Source organism: Tigriopus californicus, chromosome 5 (assembly GCF_007210705.1).
Source record: "Tigriopus californicus strain San Diego chromosome 5, Tcal_SD_v2.1, whole genome shotgun sequence".
NCBI lineage: Eukaryota > Metazoa > Arthropoda > Copepoda > Harpacticoida > Harpacticidae > Tigriopus > Tigriopus californicus.
The window spans coordinates 1,689,398-1,715,238 of record NC_081444.1 but is presented as its reverse complement, the minus strand read 5'-3'; the positions used below and the strand labels follow the sequence as shown (position 1 = coordinate 1,715,238).

The 25,841-nt window shown below is 39.5% G+C and overlaps 1 protein-coding gene across 1 annotated transcript; it reads left to right on the top strand.

Moving 5' to 3' along the window:
• Positions 1 to 153: 153 nt before the first annotated feature.
• Positions 154 to 25,841, top strand: LOC131881067 (G-protein coupled receptor daf-37-like). The gene is made up of 2 exons (XM_059227826.1): positions 154 to 321; positions 23,711 to 25,841. The coding sequence occupies exon 2, from the start codon at positions 23,889 to 23,891 to the stop codon at positions 25,674 to 25,676; it is 1,788 nt and encodes a 595-aa protein (XP_059083809.1). The 5' UTR covers positions 154 to 321; positions 23,711 to 23,888; the 3' UTR covers positions 25,677 to 25,841.

Sequence of the window (25,841 nt, the reverse complement as noted above, 5' to 3'; positions counted from 1 at the left end):
AAATAACATTCCTCGCTGCAAGAGAGTTTACATCTGTCAAAAGGCGCTTTACCATTGGAGAGGATTGGAGAGGAAGACCTCCGAGGGTTTTCTCTCCGTCAAATGTTCTCCTCCGAGCTGAGCAAGGCTTCGAGGGGTTCGAGGGATCGAGTCCGACGGAGAAAGTCAGTCCATGTTCACATGCTCAGTTGTCCTGAGAGTGTTATCCAGGAGTGAGTGAAGAAGACAAATACGAGCCGTGGATCATTTGAATCTCGTTCGTTCCCTTGAGTCCGAGAAGAAAATAATACAGTATGAACCTTCAGTGACAAATTTGGACAGGTGAGTGCGGAAGGGATTGAAACACCTGTCATGTTTTGATATTTGGCCCGCAAATCTCGCCAACTATTTGGGAAGTGCGTATCTTCTGCAATACCTAGAAGCTGGCGCTCCTTTTTGACTCTGGCAAGAGTCAGGAATGGACTTATAAGTTTCTTTTCCTTTTTCTTTAACTTATTCTTTAATTGAAGGTTTGCGTGGAAGCTTGTGTAATTGTACATCACCATCGAAAAAAAAAATGAGGGATCGTTGCCGTTTCCTTTTTTCCGCCCTCAAACTCGTTTTTCATTATTTCTACTCGTGCTGACTATCTAGTTTTGTTCAATTCTAGTTTTCATTTTTAGTCTTGATCTTGAATTGACCTTGAATCTTTTATTGCTGAGCTTCCAAATTAAACCCCAAGAACAAACAATGGTTCAATTCATGAGTGCAACAATACTATGGAGTAATCTCATTAGTCGTTACTTTTTGGAGAAGGAATTCCAAGGACATAAATTCCGTCCTTGCGTTAAAAGGAAGTGCCAAAGATTAGCTAAATACCTCTTGAGCTACCTATTGAATGCATGCATGCTTGAGGTTTGTTCGATTGTATGAAAACTAATTTTTAAAAACTGTGCTAGTATTGCTCTCCTCCTGAGTTTGGGGTTGACATGAATGGTGGCCTTGTGAGGATCAAATTGCCTTCCTGAAACTTGTTGACACATTTTGGAGCTGATTAAATCTTTGCCGAGTGAGAGGATCGAGCATTGGGGTATAACGTGTCAACGACCAGCTTGGCCTTAAATCCTCGTAGAGTAGATCAAAAAGAGAAAAAAAAGACTCGCTTTAAACATGAAACAGACCACAGAACAAAACAGATTTCCGTGTGGGTTCTGTTCGATGTTGACCTCGTTTACACTTACCCTTTCTCTCATTGGGTTTCGGATTCGGGTTGATGAGAGTCTTCAAAGGTCGTACATGTCCCCTCTCTGTAAGGTCGAATTAGTACTGTACTTATTAGTAGCCTTTGAATTACATGCTTGGAGCACATCATTAGATTGATTCCATCATGAAATGTTAAATGATCACATTTTGGCTCCGTCAGCTGAGTCGGTTTGATAATTCATTTTCCAGCATTACAACCGACCATAAAGTGAAGCACTTAATCATTCAATTTCTGTCGTAGACCATGTGAAACAAAGTGCGTCGTAGAAGACATCAGATTACCATAGAGAAATCGTCTATAAAGAGGGAAGAATGTAAAGTGGTTTTGGTTGGGTAGGTTTACTTGAAGGAAGTGCCACCAATGTGATCAATCGCCCTTCCTCTAATATATTGGTTGAAAAAAGAATAAACACACTTCAAATTGTGCTCAGCCTCATTGAAGTTGTTTCAATAAGTAGTTTATTTGCTCGAATCCAGACCTAAACGGCAGTAGAAAGTGTAAAATTCGTTCAAAAAAAGCTTCAACACTTTTTGTTGACGATCAAGGGAAGAAAGCGTTTAATCCATCTTGATTTAATTACGTATATTTCTCTCGAAGATTGAAAGAGGCATTGTCGGCTCGAAATGGATTCGTGCAAGACAATTGCCATTTTATAAGCACTTTTGCTTCGCTCGAAGTCATTGTTTCAAGTTGTGTCAGTTGGCAGCTCTAACCTACTCTTTTTCATATATCAAAAAGCATCATTAACCAACATTTATTCCGTTCAATAAGTTTATTTTCTCAATATCAATTTTGACATTTGAAACGTGAGGAGCGTGGGATGGAAACTTGGCAAGCATTGACTGAATAATCAATACACTTTGAAAATCAACATTCCCGAAATCTCACTCAGAGCAATGACATTTCCAGTCAAGTCAAAGAGACAAAAGGAGGCGGAATTTCGGGAAGCCGAAAATTGGAACTCTAATTGTCAGGAGGATTGTCGACTGTAAATATCAATTGACTCTGTCTGACGTCAAATTCCAAGATAAATAACCCGGGCGTTTAGATGCATACAGATGCTCTCTTGTATTCACATTTTTTCAATGTAAAGTGTGCATTTTAATTCCGTCCCTTCAAGTCCAAAGTAGCCAAGCGCATCAACTTCAAAGCAGATCCCATTTTCTAGTCTCGCTCGGTCTTTATTTATAGACCTCTCTTTGGAAACACAACAAGAAATCCTTCTGGTTCATTTACTGCTCAAGCCCTCTTGAAACTATTCCATAATTCCCTAGCAACAGTATGAAGGTCTATTATTTATTTTCTAATGGACAGACCAGACCCACAGAACTTTGATCGATCCAGTCCAATGACCTCGCAACTTGATTTAGGGACTCTCGTAGCCAAAACCTTCTTAAAATGCAGGTCAGTGTGCGTGAACCTGGGACAAACTGGATCAAAGATGCCAATGACCTGAGACCTTCATCCTGGCTGTTCCATTGTGCCTTTGGCGTCCTAGGCCTAATCTGTTTACGACCCAACCATGATCTCAGGGGCGTCCTAACCAAGTTTTATTGCCATCCAAAGCGCTGTGTGGTCTTTAATTGGGTTAGTTTTGAGGTCAAAGTGGTTTGGTGACGTCAACTTTGTGCGTAGTAGGATTTCCGCAACTACAAGTGGTTTCATTGGAAATGGAATGTTACATGAGAAGCTCAAATGAGCCTCAAAGGAACCTGTGCAGGATGGAACAAGATGAAGAGTTCTTGAACGCGGTTTTATTGCCGAATAACAGCATAAAATTGGGGCTTGGCAAAAACTTGTTGGGAGTCTTGCCTTGAAGAGGTTTTAGTGAAAAGTCTCGTTCTTTAGAAGCTCAGTTACTTTGACAAGTTTCTGGCAAACTACTTGGCCTTTTAAAACTTGCCTCTATGTAAAGCAAAAAACTTCGCACATGTCAGACTTTCGGGTCTTCAACAAAGTCAAACTTTATTTTCGGTAACTTTGGCATGCTTGTTTATCGCAAAGTAATTGGAAGTTAATCTAATAATGCACGACACGATAAAGGTGGACCGCACATCTTTTCGTAATCCCAATCAAGATTGACTCGGGTGTGACAAACGGTTTGGGCCAGTTTTGACAATAGATTTAAAATCCGAGTTAGTTGCATGCCTTACTTCCAGATACGATACAAACTGGCTGATTTATCACCTTGAACGGGAACATAAAACATATTATAGTTAAGTGCAACATGTCGATCCACTTTTTGAGGGGCAACGCAGTGGTGTTTTGATATGGTTTTGTTTTTGCCTTGTCCAAATCGAAAAATATCAGTGTTAAGTCCTTACTGCTTTTAACCTTTTTCCTCGTTTAGCTAGTCCAAGGGCACGCAAAACGACACAAATTCAACCCTATTTATAGCTGCGAGCCAATCCACCAAACTTGGTTATTTGACGAGATGGTTGTAGCGCAGGTGATTAAGGCGCGACTGAGCTATGCTCGCGTTTATAGGTTCGATCTTAGGTCTCCCCTCCCCCCTGCAATGGTTCATCACCTCGAATGGCGGACCCTGAACCCTAAATGGGAGATGTAACACAATGAGGGCCGCAAGGCCACTCAAGATGCAGTGAGTAGAGTTGTAAATTTGTAAAAACTATTGTGATCCAATGAAGACTTATAATGATTAGGGGTTGGAAAAATGGTTTGTTTTAAGTTACGAAAATCATACAAAATAAGTTTCGAAGCCGTGAAAATACGTCTAAAAAAGGCGAGAGTAGGGCTCTCTAGTAGAAGAGTACAACCATGAAAAGCAATCCCTGACGGGCGCAGCCTCCAAGATTCAAGAAGACCTTCCGACCCCTACGAATGATATATTAATGTGTAGAAAGACAAGAATTGAAAGCTAAAGCATTATATAATTTTGTATGAATTCATACAGCTTACTAAAAAGTCACAAATCTGCAGATCATCGAGGATTTGCAATATTTGAGTTTCAAACCGCAAAATATGTAAATATACGTTGTAATTCCCAAAAAATCATGAGCAAACTAAAATTCACGGAGAGCACAAAAATTCTGGCCTCGATTCCGGTAATTTCCTTCTGGTTCAAGAGGTTCATACCCTTTCCATGCCATTTTACAAGCGTAATCCTCAAAGTTTTAAGGGTACTTCCATAGCTCCATTAGCCGCTCAATCAATGGTTTGAAGTACAAATTCAGGCCGATAATGGAAATTGCGAGCACTCCTATTTCAATTAACATTTTAACTGCATGCTCAAATGCAGTTAATGAGTTCTTTTAGAAATATGTTCAACGAGGTTGTTACTTTTTTGTATTAACAACGTGGAACAGGTATTGATTGACAATCTGCAGCCTTCTGTTTCTTACAATGATAATGTATTTCTCCAATATGTTTCTTGATTGACAGAGGGCACAAAAAGTGGGACTCCCAGTGCCTAAAGTCTTCTCCATAATGAAGAATTAAGTGGTGCCAATAATCTAAGAACGAAAACGCTGGAATTTTTTTTGAAACGAATCGTTGGAACCGACTGAAAACGAAGTTGGAAGCGTCATGGTATCGCGTAGGCCGCCCTTTTTGTAAAATAGCCGAAGGGAATTCTTTCAACTTGGCTCAGCCCACAAACTATCGTAAAGAAAATGGCGCTTCTGATTTATGAGCTCAACTAGCTTAATGTTCCACGAACCAAATGGCTTTTCAAACCGTTCTACACTCATGGAAAAGAACAAACGATGCCACAAAAGGAGCCAGTGGGCCCTTGATATTGTTTTCGAGCTGGTCAGGACCTCAGTTATGGTATTTCCGACTAAATTTGGACAAATACTTGGACCATGCTCGAAAAGGGGCTTAAAGCAAAATGCAACCAAAAGTATCGCCAATTCAAAAACATCTTTTGTTCTTTCGTTCGGACTGAGTCGATTGCGCTTATGCTTGGACCGTTATCTCACGATCAGGGTGGACAATTTCGTTAAATTGTCAAGACTTTTGGACACCAAGTGGACAGACATGTTCAAGAGTAAGAGGCAGCTGCCCATGAGTAGCTAGGCAGAAAATGAGTTTTCATCTTTCCAACATTTAGTTACTGCATTCAATCAAAGTATTGACCCAAAAGTTCAAATATTCAATTAAAAAACATGGCTCAAATATGCAATAAGTATTGACGTATTGAAAACAGTAGACAGATGATTTGAGTCACACTTTCGAAAGTGTTTTGAAGATATTTTTCGCTTAAAAAGGACTCTTCCGGTTTGATCCTCTTGCCTCTCTGAAGGTTTCTCAAAACCAATTATCTTTACATTGCTAATTTGAGTGAAATTACTAGAATTGTAAGTGGGAAAATCGGTGAAGTGTTGTTTAATAGAATACTAAAACAAACAATTGTTGCGGTCTGAATGGATCCAGGTCAATAGGCTTTACTTCTTCATCTTTTATCACCAATTGGATTCTTTAAATACCAGCTGGCTGACGAGTCTTCAAATGAATGATTTTAGAACTCTCTTTTTTTACAATTGGTTTTTTGAAATTGAATTGGTTTGTGACCTGATCAGGAAACGGCAATCGGGGTAAAAAAAACGGGTTGAAAAAATAGTACAAGAGCACACCGAGTTTGGGATTAACACACCGATAAAGCAAGTGGCACATCAGACTAGGAAGCACGACATCAAGCTTTAAATTGGCACACGAAACTATAGACGGGCATAGCGAATAGTAAAGGGTCACACCGAGCAATAGAGAGGTACACAAAAACACACTGAAAACTACATATTTTGTAGTACAAAACCCAAAAAAACGACACACCAAGAAATTGGCTCTTTTTTCCTCTTTTATGTAAGTAGCATTGCTAGAGGGAAAGAGATATGACTTGTTTGACCTTAGCAAATGAGTCGCCAACGGCTATCGAAATGAGCTTTCACATTGCCATGGAGACATTCCAGCACATCTGGGCATTTTCCGGTTTAAACAATATGCAACCCATCAGCACTTTTAGTTCATTATACAAGAAGAGGTCCCAACAATAATCATTTTCATTCGTTCTCTCAAACAAAACCAATCTTCTTCTTCTCCCTTCGGACGGTGAAATGAGTATTGTTTGTGGTGTGCCTTCCTTGTGACACTTTGCTCATTTGATACTGTTTGAGTGCGGCTTTCGCATTTTGGTGTGCTTAGTTCTATTTTCACTACACGAACATGTGATGTAACCTGCCTGTTCCTTTTTACTTTTTTCTGTGCCCATTTCTATTTTACTCGAAAAGTTTAATCATCTCTTTTCGGCAAATACAGAAGATAGATTGGGTATAACTATTACATAGAATACAAAACACCACATTGCACACTCAATGCTTATTGTTATTTCTTGTACTTTTGGATCCTACTTTACCGTTCAAAGTTATAAAGAGCATGTAAATAAGCAATTTGAACAATCCAAGTTTAAAACATCGTCTGTGGTAACTTCACGTTTATTGATCGAACTTTTTGAGAAACGTTTCAACTCCACTCCAAGCCAACTGTTTTTGACGTGAAGCGAACCTTTCAGTGGGAAATTAGTGCATGAAACTCCACAAATAATAATTACATCACGCTTCAGAATGACTCTGGCAACTTATGTGACTTGTGTGGAGGTGAATGAAGAAACATTGATTTCTCTTACTCTCTTATTTGAGTGTTGGGTACAAATTGTGCCTGACATTCACAACCCAAACTAATTTGAGCCTCGAGAAGGCAAATGTTTGCGTTCCATCTAAATTAGAATAAAGTGCCAACAACAACTCAGACACAAAAAAGTCCGCTTCAGAGTTGCTGTTTCACATGTTACCTCATGAAGGATCCCAATTGATGTATTCATCGTAATCCGTGCATTTGCCGCGCATCCGGTTAAAGGCTTGTCCTTTTCGAGTTCTCTTAGCGTGTCTACGACCTTACCAAAGAAAATGGACGAAACATCCCGAACGTTTTTGGAACGCAAGTAAACCATGATGCGTCAAATGTTCCGCATTTCCAAAATACCCAAATTTTCATTTTGAGGCACACTCCTTCTGTCAATGCGAAACTCTATGGCTTTTTTTGTTTCCTGGGACTGTTTTCCAACAAGTGTTGGCCCACTCACTTTAAGGGCATCCTTTATGTACTATTAAAGAGCTTCCCGATTACTGCATGAGTAAGCAGCAATGCTCCATTCCCGGGAACGGAGCATGTTTGTCTGGACAACTCGGATTGAAGAGTGCGAAGAACTCGGTGCATATGAAAGCAAACTTTCACAACTCTATCCAACCATTTTTGAATGATGGAGAGGATTAGGAATTTTGATCCAGTTCCTCTATTCATTGAGGCTTCCAAAGATGGATTGCTACATTTGTTGAATAGTGGGATGCAGACAATGCATTTTCTGTATACTGTTGTTATCATTTTAGGGGATGTCTACATTCCTTTTGGAAAAGAGATGAAAGAGTAATATGATTAGGTACAAGAATCCAAGAAAATTTCGTAGTAGCAGTACGTTTTGTTTATGATTTTTCGCGCACCGGATTGTGGTTTTTTTGAAAATTAGTGAATTGCCGACTTCAAAACTTCTCGGATGTTGGAAAAAAATCCAATATTGAAAGAAAGTTTTCGCAATTTCTCACCCGTTTGGATTAATGCAAGATAACCTTGAACGTCGATTATGATTTGAAAGATTACATCAGAAACGCATTAAAGAAATAGAACATTGATCCTCCTTGGGAAGCAGGCATTGGTTTGTTTGCATGGTGAAAATATAATTGTAGCTCGTAGCAAGTTAAAACGTTGCTCGTTGCGAAAATAGACAGCTTACATAAAAATGCGTGGTTTCATATCCAGGCTTTTTTGTATTGAATTCTTTGCCGTCACGAAAGGTGCCACGTCAAACTTGCTTCCCTTTGTAAATTGAATATCAACAATACAATCTGACACAAGTGGGTAGATTAAGTTTTGGACAAGCCCAAAAACTTCGGTCAACAAAAGGGACGACTTGGGTGCCGACGTCATCCCAAAATCCCTCTAGAAAGGACTCGCTGAAGAGACCTTGGTCACAGTAAACTTAACTTTCATGAGATTTCTTCCCAAGGACATCTCTTGATCCTTGGACCAATTCATGTCAAAAGGAATCGCTTCATCCCAGACAAACTGGTCCAAGGTGCTTGCGAAGCAATTTATGGATCCTCACTCTCCCTTTCTGGCACATTTTGGGACGAATGGCTTGTTGCAATTTGTGGGAGAATGAGCGAATGCACCGTTGTTGTCCTGTGCATGTGTGTGGCTTACCATGGGATTTATACCCAGAAGTAATGGCTTTTATCCAGCACCTGGGCATGCAAATACTGTACGAGTATCTCTTTAGAGAGCTTCCATGTTGTCATCCGAAGATTTCGAAAAGCACTCCCATAAATCTTGGGAACAAAGATGAATCTTTTAGTTCAGTCTCTTCTTGTCCAACGAGACGTTTGTTGACGCCAAAGCTAAGTTAGTTTACGATCTATTGCCTACAGTTGAGGCACCATATTGCTCTTGAGCATCTTCAGTCAGCCGACTTTGTATTCCAAGGCCATTGCTTAGTTTGACTACGATCTTGAGAAACATTCAAGGACACTAAGGACGGAAGGAAACCGTCCGGCTAGGATTTGCCATGTGAGCTGACAACTCCTCAATGTAGGATTCGTTTGAGATCTCGATCTTCAAGCTTCGGACAAGAGCCGAGTCACCGAAGGGCTCCTCAAAGATTGATGTGCCATTGGGATCTTTCATCTGATGTTGGGACCGAACTTCCCAAAGTATCAATCACTTCAGATCTAAGTGTCAAGAGTACATTAGAACGCGACCTTCAGCAAGAACTAAAAACCATTTTCACTGAAATTCATTGCACGAGTTATACTCACACGCAAGACCAAAAGCCATTTTGGCCACCTTTCGAGCAGAATGGGTCATCAGGTGCTTTTTACGTCCAATTATCCTTTTCGCAATTACCGAACTTAGAGTTCGATGTTCTTTCTGAGAAGAGTATCGTAAAAATCTTTCTGTTATGTAATTAATGACGAAGTGAGTAGGTGGCCTTTATAGTATTTAATCACATCCTTTCCGTCTACAAATCTTTTTTTTCAATAAAAAATGGTTAAAGAGTCTTCCAATATCGCAATAAGCTAACATGTTCCCTAACTTGGACAACAATCTCATTTCTTGATTATTTCATTGCCAGGAAAGTAGAATTTCGTACTAGATAAAACTGGAGCCTAAATACGTCACACACCAATTAGGCGCACAAAAGTTTTGTATCCCTTCGGAAACTGAGACTAAAATTGGAATTAGTCACGAGGTGGGATTAATTGCCTTGAAACGAAGAAAATACCAAAAATTGACTTACAAGTTTCGTTACTCCTCATTTATCGACTTAATACCGTCCTCATCATCTTTTTGCTCATGGTGATGTAACAAGGTTGATATTATCTCAAGCTAGGTTGACCTTTCCCGTCCACATTTTTTCTTCTTTCACAGCACATTAGCTCCTCAAAAATACCTTTTTTCACAAAAGAAAGTCGGAAATCCGCCATTTTCAGCTCTCCGATAACGATTGCATGTCAAGTTTACAGTAGTTATAGGCCGGTTTGAAAGTGGTTATATGGGCTTTTACAACGTGCTTGTGCAAAGAAATTGCAAAATAGAGCCTTAGTAACATGACTCGACAACCCAAGGATAGAAACTGATTGGAATTCTTCAGAAGAGGGAAGACGTGGTAATGGACTTCGATGACCAAATCCATCTCGAACGCCCACTTGATTACAAGAAAACGAAGAGGATCCGGAGATGTACTTATCTTCGAGGCTCATTGATCCGATCATGATTGAACTGGAACTTTCTTAGGGTAAAGGATTTTCATTCTTAATACCATTTGGCAATCAGGCCAAAATCCAGACTTTTTGATAATCTAGTTTTCCCCAACTTAGCTTTTACCCTCGGCAAAGTGAAGGACAACAACTACTGCAATTAGAAACGTTTTTTTTGATCACACTCTGTTAAATTGCCATGTTTTAGCAAGCTTAACTTTTGCAACATTAAAAAAGTGTTGATCTGGGTGATCCCGATATGATGGTCCTCAAAAGCAAGCTATCCATTGAATGGTTTGTTTACTGCGGCTTTCTTCAGGTCAGCGTGTAGAATGAAAATACCGTTTAGAATGGACAATGTGGAAGTTGGCTGGAATACGACTCAGTAGACATGACAGAAGTAATTTCTTCTCTTAACGTTTATTCACAGTCGTCACCTTCACCTCGTTTTTCATTTTTATTCCCTTGTGCGTTGATCAAAAGGTTGGGCAAGCCATGAAAAACGTAGGAGCTAAAATAGTCAAGCACCTCTGTCTCAAAAAGAATTGTAATGATTCTGCCATGTTGTCAAGAATGATAACCAGGTCACGCAAATGATTGCTATGTTTGTATTTGTAGAGGTTGAACGAGACTCTTTGGCCTTGACTTTCTGTTCAAGAATGCTGGGATAAGATGGGAGATTCGACCAAGGTGATGTTGGCCATATCGATCCTCTTCAATTGAGATTTTTGTAATCTTTGTGATCAGAAAGTGACGACCCTTAAATGAATAGCTATTCTTCTCTTTTTCAAAGTAATTTGAAGAATGCTATTTGAACTCAAAAGGCTCTTTTTAACGATTCCTTTCAGACACGGCCTTAATGAATAAGCTGTTGTGGGTGAATCATATTGTGCTGTGATTTGTTCCATTATTGCAGATCCCAAGCTCTGGAATTGTGCTTTCAGAGGGATTATTTGTACAAGAATACATGTTTGTTTTTATCGGGGACAAAGAGCTATTCAAAGGCCGAGCTATTACAAAAGTTTGCTAATGCCCATAGTACAGAGCGCATTCTAATCTGAAAAGCTCATTGAAAGCAAATTCGCCTTTAAAACTAACGGGGGTTTGAAGAATCCTTAATCTTGTTATAAAGAATGTATTGAGAAGAGGGGCTCAATCCTTTGATAACATTGCAATCTTCTCTTCGGTCAGCCATGATCATGATTGATTGTTTGGCTATTTCCTTTGCTCTTTGGCATTAGATATTTCCTGATATGTCTGATTACTTAACCTTTTTGATGGGAATCAATGATTTTGTTACGTCGTCCATTAGAGTATTATTATCGGTCAAATCCACATTGCTCGACTTGTTATAAACCACTTTAGGAATTCCAATTTGCTCAAAAGACACAAGGGTTTCGGTCCCGTCATCATACTTTTTGAATGGATAGTCCTACAAGTCATAAAATTTACTCCATATCTTATTTAACTCCCTGCACTTTGTCATTCACCTCAAGGGTTCTGAGTGGAGAATTAATAAACAATTACGTTAGCTTCTTAAAACAGTGGCGGTTATGCTAATGAATATTGATCAATTTCGATTCGAACTTATGCGTATATATACGGAATCTGATGACCCGTTCTGGGAGAATTATTCGGCGTCCCTGATTATTTGGGTTAGCTGAAACAACAACTTAATTTACCCACGTAGGCGAAATGGAGACCAACGGTTTGAAACCTATAGAAAATACATTTAGTGTTACAAACCTTGGTTTAAGTTCATTTTTGAGTCTTAGAATTGCACAGTATAAGGTTAATGTGTGAGAATGACATTGGCTTGATGTTTCCATTGTTGCAGAGTTATAAAACTGAACACTGTTTCAAATGGTTGGTTTGACAAAAACCAAATCTGCCAAGTTTATTTCTTTTCCACTTTACAAACCCGTCAAAACATTGTGTTTTGGCAATGATGGCCAAGAGCCCAGGAAATCCATTTCCAAGGCCAATCACTTAAGTTTGCAACAACGAAAGCCTCAACTATCAGAATAAAGATCCTCTTTTTACATAAAACCAGAAACCATGCAAGAGCATTTAGGGGATTCCTTTTGTCTGCTAAACACGTTATGCGATAGGCAGTAATCGTTGTTCAAACAAGATTTGCCATCATTGATGGGGTTGTTTTGACGTTAATCCATTTTCCTGGAATGGAGAAACTTGTGACCGGATAAACGTCGAGTGAAATGGATCTTGTAATGGAACTTGGGCTCTATTGGCATTCCCATGTTGGGGTTTAAATTCTCTTCTGACAACATGATTCGGCAGCTTGAACGTCTCGAGGGTTAGTATTACCATTAAAGGTTCCCCAATCCACAACAAGATTGGGTTTGACAAAACAAATCAATTGGATTGTCATAAACAAAAAGCCTTGGCTGCAACACGAACGCCGTGCAAAGTCTCCGAGATCCAGTGATTCTACCATAAAGATAAGATTGATGAGCAAATAAACAGATATACGACCGTTTTGGATCAGAACAACCCATTTACAGCACTAGCTTGATTCTGTGCAGCTTTTTCTTATCGACAAAAGGCAGGAATTTGACTTCGGAAAATGATTCTTTTTGCCACTCGGGGAAGTTCAGGCATCTCTTGGTGGTTGTGGAAGTTTTAGTCGAACTCTATGGCCATCTCAGTTCCATGACAAAAAATCTCAATACAGCTTACAAGCCATGTTTCAGATTATACTCAACAACTCTCCCTTGCCCTTTCATGGTTACTTCCTTGATATTGCTGGTGGAAAAGTTTCAATTCGACCTCTGAACTCAAGCCTACTCCTTAAATCGTTTCCCTTATCTGGCTACAAAAGGAAGGGAAATCTCTCTCTCTATCTTGCTCAAAGATAAATGAGTTCGTGGATTACGTTTTACGTGGAGTATCACGTTCGTGGGCGTTGTAAGCTCTATTCGAAGACCCAAGCCACAAGAGTTGGATGTGGAGGTGGCTCTCATGGGGAATATATATGATAGACGTTACGCCTTGGCGGACAACTTTCTTCGTACTTTGGTCTGATCATGAAAGCATAGACCTTTGTCATGCCACAATACGGTCACAATTGTCCCAACTTTGGACCTCTAGAAACATGAACGTGCCGAGTATATGTCTCAAGTGTAAATGGAGTTAAGTCCGAATGGTATTACGTAGAAAAATGGAATACACCTTTGAAAAAGGCGACGTATCCTGATCGTATTAGGGCTCCTCGATTTCAATCAACATCAAACCATAGACCAACTGTCATTCATGGTGATCAATCAATTTGATTTTACCTTTGAAAGCAGAGTTAAATGGACGTTTTCAAATTGGCGTCATCAGTTTTAGAAGCTGACTCCATCTACCGTTCAAAGGTCTGTTATCTTCAAAAGTGGCTTGTTTGAATAAATAAATCTACCTGAAATAAGGATGAAATTCATCTGAATCTCGAGGCAACGTGGGCAAGAGATATATTCCATTTCTTGTCGTATTAGATCTGCACCATTCATATATATTTATATAAAATAGTAATGAACTTTTCTTGGACTGATGTACTGAGTTAGACATGAAAGTCTTTTTGGGAAGTTAGTGCCGAGAAAAAATGCGGAGAGCGAGAGTTCTGTTTTATTGGTCTCGTTTGACCTGAACCTTTAATTCCGTTCCAAAACAATGAGTTTACATGGGTCCCAGATTCAAGCTAAACGCAATTTTGTAAATGTTTGTGCCTTAATGCTTAGTTTTAAGGTTCAGGTTACTCTTCAGGTATCATTGACTGTAATCACAGCAACACCAGATTCTAAGTATCTATTTTTCAACAGAAAATGTAGGAAATGGCTCACAAAATGATGTTTAAATCGTTCAAAGGACGTTTAAGGATGCCTGAAGGGTAACTAAAGCCATATACGGTATAGCTCGTAGAACCACAGATTTTTATCTTAATGTTTTGGGGTTTGGATCCGGAACGCATATGAACACATTGTTTTGGAACGGAATTGAAGGTTCAAGTTTCTACCGCTATGGTGCACTGAACATACTGTCGTATTCTTCTGAACAGGGCCCTAAACTAGGGCCCTATGTTTATTTATATCTTCTTGGTCCCGTCTCCACTAATTGCAAAATGGTCAGTTCTCGAGCATTCATCTTGAATGGTTATGGACCCGAAAAGAGTCCACTATTGTTTTCTTGCCCCTCGGCCTCTAGACCGACTATGGCTTTGCTAATGGATTCCAACTTTTTTTAGTACATTAGCAACCCAACTTTTTGAATTCGATTTGGAGCCGGCATGACCAGCTTTCAAGGCAGTCTGAAACCAAGTCAAGAATTCATTGTGGTCTTACGGCAATGCCTGGTATTGATCTCGGCCTAACCAAAAATGAGAGGAAATCCAATTTTTACCTTCATGTTCTTGTGTTTGTGTTCCTGAAAGATCACTTCAGGCCGTGGAACTATGGAGTGTTGTTGGCCCAGAGGCAGTTGGCACTCAGAAAACAATGAAGCTAGGACCGCTCTTTTCTTCTCTTTTCTCGAAGGTCCATTTGGGTCTTCCTTCTTCTAACCTGTTACGTTTAAAAATTGGTTTTCGTCTACCCATTCAATTGAGAAAAATTTTGTGGTCCGTTGGAAAAAACGTCATCTACATAGCGCAGGAACGCATTTCCATGTTTTGCAATTCAAATGCAAAGTATGCAAATATCCGTTAGCTTGTCGCATTTGTCAAGACAAGTGTACTTTGGCCAAAAAGGCACTAGTAGATACAATGTAGTTTTTCTAATCTTAATTCTTTTCATCTTTTTTAATTTCAACATGATTTTATAATGATATGTGATATCAAAGAATTTCAGTCGATGATTACAAGAGAGCACATTTCATTTTTGAGAGATGTTTGCATATGTCAAGAAATAACCGATTCGTACACTGATGGGAAACTTACATGTACGTAAATTAGTCAACTATACAAGCATTCGGGGATGTAGACTAGTTCAAACCCGGGAGTTGGCTTTTTTGAAAAAATCGCGATCCCAAATAATATGACTTTGTGCCTTGTGATCTTGAACGTTTTTATTCAGATTTTAATCTGATGGTATCGTTCAAAGTCTATTTGGGTTCCCACTTTCCTGACCATTCGTACATACAGGATCTTTAATGAAAGCTTCCATTTTTTTCCCTCAGTGCTGTCTCCATTGTTGAGATGAAAAGGCGAAATGAAATCATTTTGGAATTATGCTCATATTACATTTTTAACCCTATATACATTTAAGGGCAAGACATATATGCCAACTCTAAATTGAATAAACAATATAGTTGATAGAGAACTATAAATTTTCCCATCTTTGAATGTTCGGGTTGTTATATCTAGTACTGGTACGAAAGTGTGCAATCAAATTGATCTGATTTCCAAAGAATAACATCTTATATTGAAATTGCAAAATATTTAAGCTTCCCCTTTTCCCCAAACGTCGAGTTACAAATAAACTTAAAAAAAAACATATTTCTATTTTTGAATTCGTGTACAAGGAGGTCAGCACATAAATGTATCTGTATGAGCTGTTTTTGGAACCAACTTGGGCAAATGAGGCATTGGACGATTTTCCTTGAGAAAAGCATTTACCTTTGAAAAAAAACTGAAACTGTTAGAGCTTTCTTTCAAAAAAACATCCTAAAAATGAGTTCTAATTTAGAAACAATTCAAACTTTAGTTAGAAAAAAGCAAATATGTTGTACCCGACTGAAAAAGGGAAGATATATTTGAAACCGTATTTGTTTTCAAAAATGTTAATTCCAACCCTAGTGAGTGCCCAATATAAAAGATATAGAATGAAATATCAGCCAGCACCTAGCGACAATTTAATTGTTTTCAAAGTTAGTTTTCACAAAGAACAAAGTCATATTGAGAGAACAAGAAACCGACTCAAAGTAATCGAGTTATACAATAGAATTGTGCGAAAAAACTAGATTTATGGACCCACCCACTATCACTCAAGCTTGAAGAGAATCCCATCAAATACATGTGGAACTAGAGTTCAAAAAGCTATTTCTCTTTGTTACGTACAAATGGATTGCAAATGTGTGTTCGTTTGATCGAGTGCCACACATGTTCCTCATTTACAATAGGAGGAGTTATATTTTACGAATTTGCATTTTATTAATGCATTGCTTGGTTGAAAAATACGGCCACCCAAACATGGTTTGTGGTGCACATTTTAAGAGCATCCAAATCTGTCTTTTTTCCATTCATCTTAGTTGATCATGTTGAACGCATGGAACCGATGACACTTCCTACTCAGTCCATAGAGAAACGGGCCTTGTTATCAAACTTCGTTTCTTCGCGTTCTTAGCTATTGGGCTATTTGGTAGAACTTGGTGAGGCCAGTCTCGTCTTCAGCTCTCAATACAAGGGCAAAGGTCAACATTGGCTCCGATTGGTATTGGTTTTTTTTTTGTTGAGAAACCCCCAATAAGTCATCACATTCATGTTCAAAGGCTCTAGATCATTTGACACGTGCCATGAATTTTCATTATTTGGAGAACCCTCAAACAAGCGTTGGGCCTTACACACAATTCTCATTGTACCCATTATTAACGCTTGGTCGGCGGAGTTTTGTAAGTAAAGCCTGAATTTTTCCAAAAAGCATGGGTAAACTGTTTGCTCATTGCTCATTTGAATCAGACAGATGTCAAGCACTGCAGAAACATGCGCACTAGAACAACTTTAGTATTCCGTTAAGTTTCAATCAAAAAGGCTTAAGAGACATGGTAAAAGAAAAAAAAATACGAGTAGCCTTTCAAGCGCCTGGCATCATAATGAGAGCATGTAAGACGAAAGTAGCTGATGAAATATAGCGTTACTAATAGCAAAATAAAGTTCACAAAACTTCACATGCGGGCAACCTTGAAAAAACAATGAAGAACAAAAACAAATCTTTTTTATTATTCTCGGGTTTGTAACCGATACAAGGGAGTGAAATTTCCTGTAAGTCATGTAACGTCATGATTAAAAAGAATATGTGGTCATGTAAACTGTTTGAATTTGCCGCTCTAGGGCACCCTGGAATGTAAGTCTGCTGTGGTTTTCTATTGAAGCTGAATCAGTAGCCATGAAATAGTGCCACCATTCCAGCCAATCAGAAACCACACCCTAACAGCGTCAGGTGTCAACCATTCACTCTAAAAAATGGTCGGCCTGTCTTGCTCGCAGTGTATGCACTCTCTCGGTCTTGCCTTGACCTCTGTGAGGTAGAAATAAGTCTCTCCAAGCAAGCACTCGTCCCATAACAAAGTTGAAATGTCCAGACTTGCAACCCAAATACAGGGTACAATAGTTAAACCGCCTTTACACTAGGATGGCAAACCAAGATTGAATCCGGTTTGAGGACTGAAGTAAGACTAGTGCTGGGGCAACTCCAGTCTTTCACTGTACTGAAGTCGAACAAAAAGACTCTTATTGAGAAGAACTCGCTCCAGCACCAGTCCTACTTCCATCCTCAAACCGGATTCAATCCTTATTTTCCATCCTAATGTAAAGGCGCCCTTACACTGTTAGAATAATTTGTAGATTGATCTGGTTCCTGTTTCTCACATTCTCTCAATCCAAAGACAAGGCAAGCATGGGAGTCTTTTACTATGTAACATCGAGGCCTTTAATGAAAAATAGAGCTTACTTCAGGCTAGGCCTGTGTCTCTTTATACCTTGGGATAAGCAGATTATCTCCTGGCATTAGTTATTGTGCAAAGTACGTACCTATTTATTGTCATAGCTCAAGTTATGGAAGACCGGAACCTTATGTTGCATGAAAAGGTTTCTTTACTGATTGAAAACTTCCAACAAAATGCAAAAGTGATGGTAGTGTATTGATCAGAACTATGGATAGACCAACTGACTACAAACTGAAAGAGGGATCAAACGAAATTCGTCGTTCATTTCCAATTGGCTTCTTTTGCTACGACTACGATATTGAAATTGTTCCAACAATGCAGTACAATGTTAAGAATCCCCCCCCCCCTCATCTTAAATGTAGCTTTTGGCCGAATTTTGCAACACAACGAGTTATTCTTTTGCTTATATTCAGTTCAATTTTGCAATTTTGTCACTTTCCCAACAAATAACTAAATTGTTAGTGGTAAGTTTGAGGTTTTCTGCTTTTGAAGTCTCACTTAAAACACAGCCACATCAAAAGCTAAATTAAAGATTCATATGAATAAACTTATAACTCTCATCAATATAAATGTTATTACGACGCTCACCACCAAAGTCGGGCAAAACTTTTGCTTGGTTTGTTTTTTTCACGGGCTTGGGAGCAAATTTCTCGCCAGTTTTAGATATGGTGCTAATTCTTTAAAGGCATTTGATTTATCAATCGTTTCCTTAGATCTGCTCTAAAAGTCGCACTCATAACTTTTAAGGGATGGGCTTGTCTCCCAATAAAGAAAATTGGGAGGATCTATTTTGCCTTCACAACAAGGGAGCACTAAATAGAGGCATTGCCCTGAGTCTACTAAAGCGAAATCAATAACGAATGAATATGAACTATAACATGACGAATTCAGGCCATGGTAGTCATAAAAAGCTAAAAAAAACCACGCTACGGTCCAAACTAGCCCCAACCGCCTTAGACCGTTCAAAAGCACACTTTTTTGCCGTTGGCAGTAAGAAAATAATGGAATGATTTAAATTTTCAAAGTCATTCTGAACTGTTCATGATCCCATTTCCCGTTAGAGACAAGCCTTGCATAATTTTCAGTCTGCCTTGAGACAAGCCAATGGTGTGGTCAAAAACATAGACAACTTCATGGAATGACGTCTTATCACAAATACATTTTACAAAGGAACTTCTCCACTAAAATTGTTTCAAATCTGGTCGTATTTTTTTCCCAATTTGAAGTAGGGCAACCTGTAAATCATCATTGAAAGACCTGTTAAACGCCAGATGTAAAACAGAATATTTCAAAGAAATTTGTATTTCCCATCTCAATGCTAATGTATGGCGGCGAAATTTAAAGCCTTTGGTGGGCGACAAATTCATATTCCTACTTTCATTTTCTAAGGTGTTGTGTTGCTTGTCAAGAGAGACGTCTAAATTGGAGGTCGGTTTTTAGAGAGTGGTTTGTTGTGGGGGTCGCCTCTCGTCAGTTTTGTCGAAAGGGTCGGTTATTTCTATACTCTTTGGCTTTCTAGACCCTGAATATAGAACTCTTCCAACATAAATTTAAAATATCCAATGATTCCAAATTCATCAAAACATACTGCAATCATTAACCAAGTATTCTGGATCAATCGATTGATCAGAGTGAAAGTTGAAAACAACAATCTCAAGGCAATTACTACACTTTCTTTAAAGATTGTGAAAGTGTACTATAAAACTACTGTACATATTTGGATGTATGTCAATGTGTTCATAATGTAGGCAAAAGAACAAGTTTTCCTCAAAACAATATTGGGCCACGTTTTGCTTCATAATGAGGAGTGTACATGATATGCAAGTAAGCAATCATTGAAAGGCAATATTCGTTTGTGTGTTTTTCACCGGGGTTCAAGGCCAATTCTCAATCAGACAGCAGATGGATAGCTTTGAATATTTCACCATTTAATTACATGAATCATCCTTTCACTTCTTGCCTGTCTTGTGCTTGTAATTGCACGCACTTGTGAGACAGTCGTATTTCTGGAATCTACCAAAAAATGCATTTTGTGACTTTTATTCGGTTGATTTCAAGGTGAAGGCAGAATATGGCAGATGTTCAAAATTTGATATAAAAATCTAGAGACATCCTCCAAAGAGTAGATTGATCGTATTTCAATCTAATCTCAAAAATCCGCCAGTCAGTTTTTTTGAAACGATATCATTTTTATCAGTTCCAGATATGAAAAATTTCCTTTTATAAATTCCGCTATCTACATCTTTACTGAATATTTCCTAGTTGGGACCGAATGCGCCAAAATAAAACGAATTTAACTAACGATCTAAAGATCTTCTATTTCATGTTTTATGATTTAATTTGAGTACTTCGACACCACAGAAAAACTTAAATCTTTTTTTCTTCATTTCTTTGTCTCAAGAATTGAAATCAAAAAACATTGTAGATTAGCAACAACCACGTGGTTTTTGCAATAAAAAAGCTTGGCTAAGTCAGAGAGACCTTTAACAAGGTATCCTTGGCAAAGTTTACGAATTGACACTTGACTGAGTCTTCTGCCAAAACTGAAATATTGCAAAGATCATCTCCAGATACGTGCTTGTGTAGTTCCAACTCGTTCCAGCTGAAGCTAAAAACTACAGCAAGCTTTTTTATGCTTCTTAGAGTAAAATTCGAAAAATAGGACACCTCGCAAAGTGCACGGCCATAACGAAGCAACAGTAGTAGATTCTCAAATTTACCGATTTACTTCGAATTCCAATCTAGCTTTGGTAGTGAAACGACAAATCAACTAGGATGAAGAGAAGATCATGTCTGTGACAAGATGCTGATTGGTAGATATTGAAGTAAGAACAACTAACCAAGATACATGTCAATCAACATTTCATTGTTGGTTGCATTTAGCCAGAATCGACCTTCAGGGGCACAATGTTTCAAGCCAAAAGGACAATAGATATCGCAATAAATACGTGGTATTGTCCAAGGTTAAGCATGGTTATAAAGTTTCAAGTGGTCATTTCAAATTTCGAAATTCCAGAAACGTAGTTCCGTTGTAACATGAAATTTTATATCCACCATGAAAATGGGCTTTAAACATTTGGTGGAACAAAAGAGCTCTTTTGGGATTCGAAAGGGATGTTAGCTTTAGCATGTGTATATCAAATAACCTCCCAAAAACATATGGTCTCACCTAAATCCAGCCAGTTTCAGCTGTGCTCATTGTCCTTTATAGCCTTAGATGCTCAGTGATAATGTCCTTTGAGACGTACGTAGATAGGAACGACAATGTGAAGGTCAATGCTCCATCTAGATTTTTTTTTTGTACGTGGAAAATGGAAATGGTTCCCAAGCACATATGGTCTCACCTAAATCCAGCCAGTTTCAGCTGTGCTCATTGTCCTTTATAGCCTTAGATGCTCAGTGATAATGTCCTTTGAGACGTACGTAGATAGGAACGACAATGTGAAGGTCAATGCTCCATCTAGATTTTTTTTTGTACGTGGAAAATGGAAATGGTTCCCAAGCGAAAATACGTTTGTTTGTGATGCTATTCTTCATGGACAGGTTGGAAATATCACGCGAACAAAATGTCCTAACTTCCCTAAAGAGAAAAAGATGGAAACAAAAAAGTTGTTCCATTCATCCACTTTGCATCTTAATATATCTACCTTGGATTAAGTTTGCTCCAACATTATCGAAATCCTTGTAACGTTTAAACCCACTCCCATCATTTCCCTATTCCCTATAAAGGGCCAATTCTTTTAAATTCGTCAAAAGTTTTGTTTCAAAAGCCTCAACCTGAAGGACTTTGGCCAAATAAGGCCGAATTTCGAAACAAAGGTTAAGATAATGAGGTCCTTTGTGTCTTTGAAGAGATTGTTGCTAACTAAAGAGCACTTTTTGACCAAATCATCTCCGTCAAGAATGTTCTTTCAATCCGAGCCTCAAATTTTGGCACAAAAAATATCCAATAGATAGTCTTTGGATATTTTAACTTTGACACTATTTCTAAGACATTATGTTGCCCATTTTGGCAATTATATTGTAAAGAGTCGAAATTTTTTGGCTGTATTTTGCCTTTTATGATACAGTGGGGAAAATATGAAAATTATGCCAATAGAAAGCTTTCATGTTTCAAGGACGATAATGGGTCGTGTATAAACTAAGCTGCAGTGGTCAATAAAGGATAATACATTTCCCCTAGAGTGAACATTTCAAGGAGGATATTGAGCCCTGTGGATTATTGAGTGGCTTGAGCCCCTGGATCGTCAACAGTCATTATGTTTCTAATGTTTTGTGGGCTAATCTCTATCATTCCTACTCTAGACTTGCACGATGGTTTAAGTACTTCGGGAAATGCCCAACCAAATCTTGGAATTTTCCCAAGTACCAAAATCATAAGGAACAAAAATAACGTAAGCCTCGAAATAGAGAATGCTTTGGGAAGCACCCAAATGTTCACGATGACGAGGGTTTCACTAAAATGGGATTCCACATATTCGGAAATTAGCATGCCATTTACTTTTGATAAACAACAACATCAGTATTCACTCTTTAGATTGTTGAAAATGGTTAGTAATAGAAAAAAGTAATAAAAAACAGGGCGTTCAGAGAGCAAGAGGAAATCGAAAAGAAGTAAAAAAAATTAAGCCCTTCAGCTTTTTCTTTTTCTCCAGGGTGGCTTGCTGAACCATCCCTTAACCACACTGGTGGAATTAAATGCCAACTTCTTTCCAAATGAACCCAAATTTGGCCTTTTAAAAGAACCATTTTTCAAGACACCGATCTTTGAACGGTAGATAACGAAAGCTTCGGACGCCAGCTTAACAACGTCAATTGCAGTAACTTTTTAACTCATCTTTAGGTGAAAGCAATGAACCAAAACTGGGGCTGGCAGGGTGACCAAATTGCCTATTAATGGGGTCCAGTGATTACAAAATTTCCATTTAAAGGGTTGCTTTAAGGACCATCTACATGGTAAAGAATTGTTTTCACAACTTATTTCCCTATACCGGGGTTTTCAATTAATGGGAGTTCGCTGTAGAGAACTGTTGAATGTTGAATTCAAGTGGTTAATGAGCGTGGTTCTAATTTACACCAAATAAAAAAATGTCTTTATTGCGAGAATGTCTCATCGGATCCTTTGTTTTACAATAATTGTGTTAGCATGTAATCGAGTCTTGTCCATTTCTGGGTTCAAGGAGCGCCATCCGAGGCGATGATCTACTAGAAAGGGATGGGGGTGGGGGGATGGAGACCTGGGATCGAACCCATGAACCCGAGCCTAACTCGGTCGCGCGTCAACCAATTGGTCTAGAACCATCTCCCGGGTAAATAGGTTGAAATTGTACAATTACACTTCATTTCTATGATCCGAAAGGAACACGATCAGTTCTCGAGAAGGAAAAGATGAGGAAGGGGGGGGTCAATCTTGTATGGTTCAAACTCTCCAAGTGGAACACTTTAGAAACCACAATCTAAATCCATCAACCAAAAACACTGGGATTGTCATAACAAGAACGTATGAAAGAAAGTTCAGTTTTGGATCGTCTCTTCCTTTAGGAACGTAAACCAATGACAACGTTTTTGATGAAATGTATTATTTGCCGACGCATTGGAACCAAGCCATAGAATGCGATGGATAAAGTAACTTGTGAAATACACCCTTACAATCCGAGATGTGAATGGAACGCTAGTTATGCTTAAAGAAACAATGCTGTGTGGATTTCAATAAAAGGCAAAGGTATTTTGCGTTTTCTTCCATGCATAAATAAGATTAGATCCCCCAAGGTTTTAAAAGGTCCAACCTTCGGTTCCAACTCCTTTTGGGTCAGCGTCGAGGATTTGCAATCTTAACGACTGGCTTCACGCTGTTCAAAGCCCTAGGATTGCACTATCTGTCATTTGATCCCCTAGAAAGAGCTCAGACACGTGAAAAAGATTAATGAGAGGTCGCCGACTTTTATTCTCAAACCTAAAGTAAAGGTCTTCTTGCCCTTTTTTGCAGGTTTTCCGCGTTCTACCACTTCGTTTTCTGTATTCTAACACCGCACGCCATGGACCACCCCAACCACAGTTTTAGTCGAGAAGAACGCTAAGGTGCGTGACACCAACCATCCTCGCCAGGCAAGTTCTGGTGGTCTCTTTTCTTCCTTTTGAAGCCTGGTTCCACATCAACGAAGCTCATGACGTCATCCGAGGGCCTTAAAGAGACGTTCATGTCTGATCCTGATTGTCCAATAATCAACAGTGCCACTCAACACAACTTGAATCAAATGGTATTCTGGCTGGAAGGCGTCGCTCAGACAGGTCTGGCCATATTGGGGATCACTTTCAACATCATCTTCGCCCTCATTTTGTCCAAGAAGGAGCTTCGAAACTCCTTCAATATCCTACTCATTGTTCTGTCCACGTTCGATACCACATATCTGATCACAGCCTTTTGCGAGAGCTTACGAAAGAGCTTCAAGCTGGCTACCAATCTACATATCGAGTTGTTCCCTTATCTCTTGTATCCAATGCAAGGGATTGCACTCACCGGATCGATTTTCATGACCGTGGCCATTGCATTCGAACGCTACGTCGCGGTTCATAATCCCATCAACTATAACCGAGCCATGAACGATGCCCGAGCAACTCGAGCTCGAGTGTTTCGCTTCGTGTTTCCCGTGATCGTGGCCTCGGTTCTATTTTCGGTGCCCAAGTTCTTCGAGTCCACCGTGGTCCATAAATACAATCCGTCGACTAACGAGACGATTGCCATGTTGAATTACACGGCATTCCGAGTGCACCCAACCTACGCCCGTTATGTGAACTGGAGCAAGCTATTGGTCCAGGGGGTTCTACCCGTGACCCTGCTCATCTTTTTCAATAAGAAGATTTATTGTGACGTGAAGGAGAGACAACAAAGATGGAGACCCATTGTCCAAGCCTACACACCAACCATACTGTCTGACGACTCCGAGTCTCACTTAAACGCCTCGACATCGTCACATAGAAGGAAAAGGCCCACCTATGCCACTTCGGTCTCGACTCCGTTACTCGAAAACGGAGGCCAAGCCACGTCCAATCTTCTGCAAAGACCCCCAGGGTTATGTTCCAGCCAACACGAGTTGGCCGTTCCCTCACTTAACCGATCTCCCAGTCCATCAAGTATTCGTCCGTCCTCAGTGGTGGATCGGAATGCTAAACGCCGACGAGTGGAGGACCGTCTGGCCATTCTTTTCATGGGTATTGTGGCCGTGTTCTTCATTTGTAATCTTCCGCGCATTTTCCTTCACATGTACGAAACCAGTGTCATGGAAAAGGCTCTGGAATGTTCTCGATTGCGCCAACGATCCTTTCCTGCGTGGGTGTGGGTGATGACCTCGGTGAGTCATTTATTTCTGGTTATCAACAGCTCGGTGAACCTCCTGATCTATTGCTTATGGAATGCTCAGTTCCGAAAAGTGGCCAAAACCATGCTCATCAATCTTTGCTTGCTCAAGAACAGGCTCGGTCAATCCCGGGGCTACAACACGAACAACAACACGCAAGCCCTCAATGTGTCATTGGGGGACGGGGGCGACGAGCCTCGATCCCGGAACTGTCAGAACTCGGAGCACAAACTTTTCTCTGGTCAGAAATATCTGAGTGTTCAATCCTCGGGACAGTGTTACTCGAGGGAATTGGGTGACTTCCAGGCATCTCCCTTGGAATGCCGCCGAGTTCCAAGTAATGATTTAGACAGCCCTCGATCCGTGGCATCTTCCGTGATTATGATTGAGCGCCATGAGTTGACATTTAGCCAGACTGAGCAAGAAAGAGCATCTTCCTCGTCGCCTCAAGTCCCGGGCAACTCCTATTCCATTCCCGTTGGAATCATGAATATTGCCAAGATATGTATTGATATTCAGAGCACCAAAAAGCCGAGACGATCCTCTTCGGAACGAAGGAGCCCATCGTCGGTTCATATAAGGGAGACCCGAATATAGCCATCTCCAGAAAGCTTCAAACGTCTGTGATTGTTACGTACTACTAGTAGAACTTCTTCTACGTATGAACGTATTCTAATATGTATAAATGATTTTGTGAACTTCTTTATGTCATGTCAAGGTGTTCTTTAAAAGATAAATCTTCTACAGAAGCAAAATCATTAA

What these genes read in the sequence shown, in the direction of transcription:
- LOC131881067 (XM_059227826.1), top strand. Translation starts at nt 23,889, where the DNA reads ATGACGTCATCCGAGGGCCTTAAAGAGACGTTCATGTCTGATCCTGAT.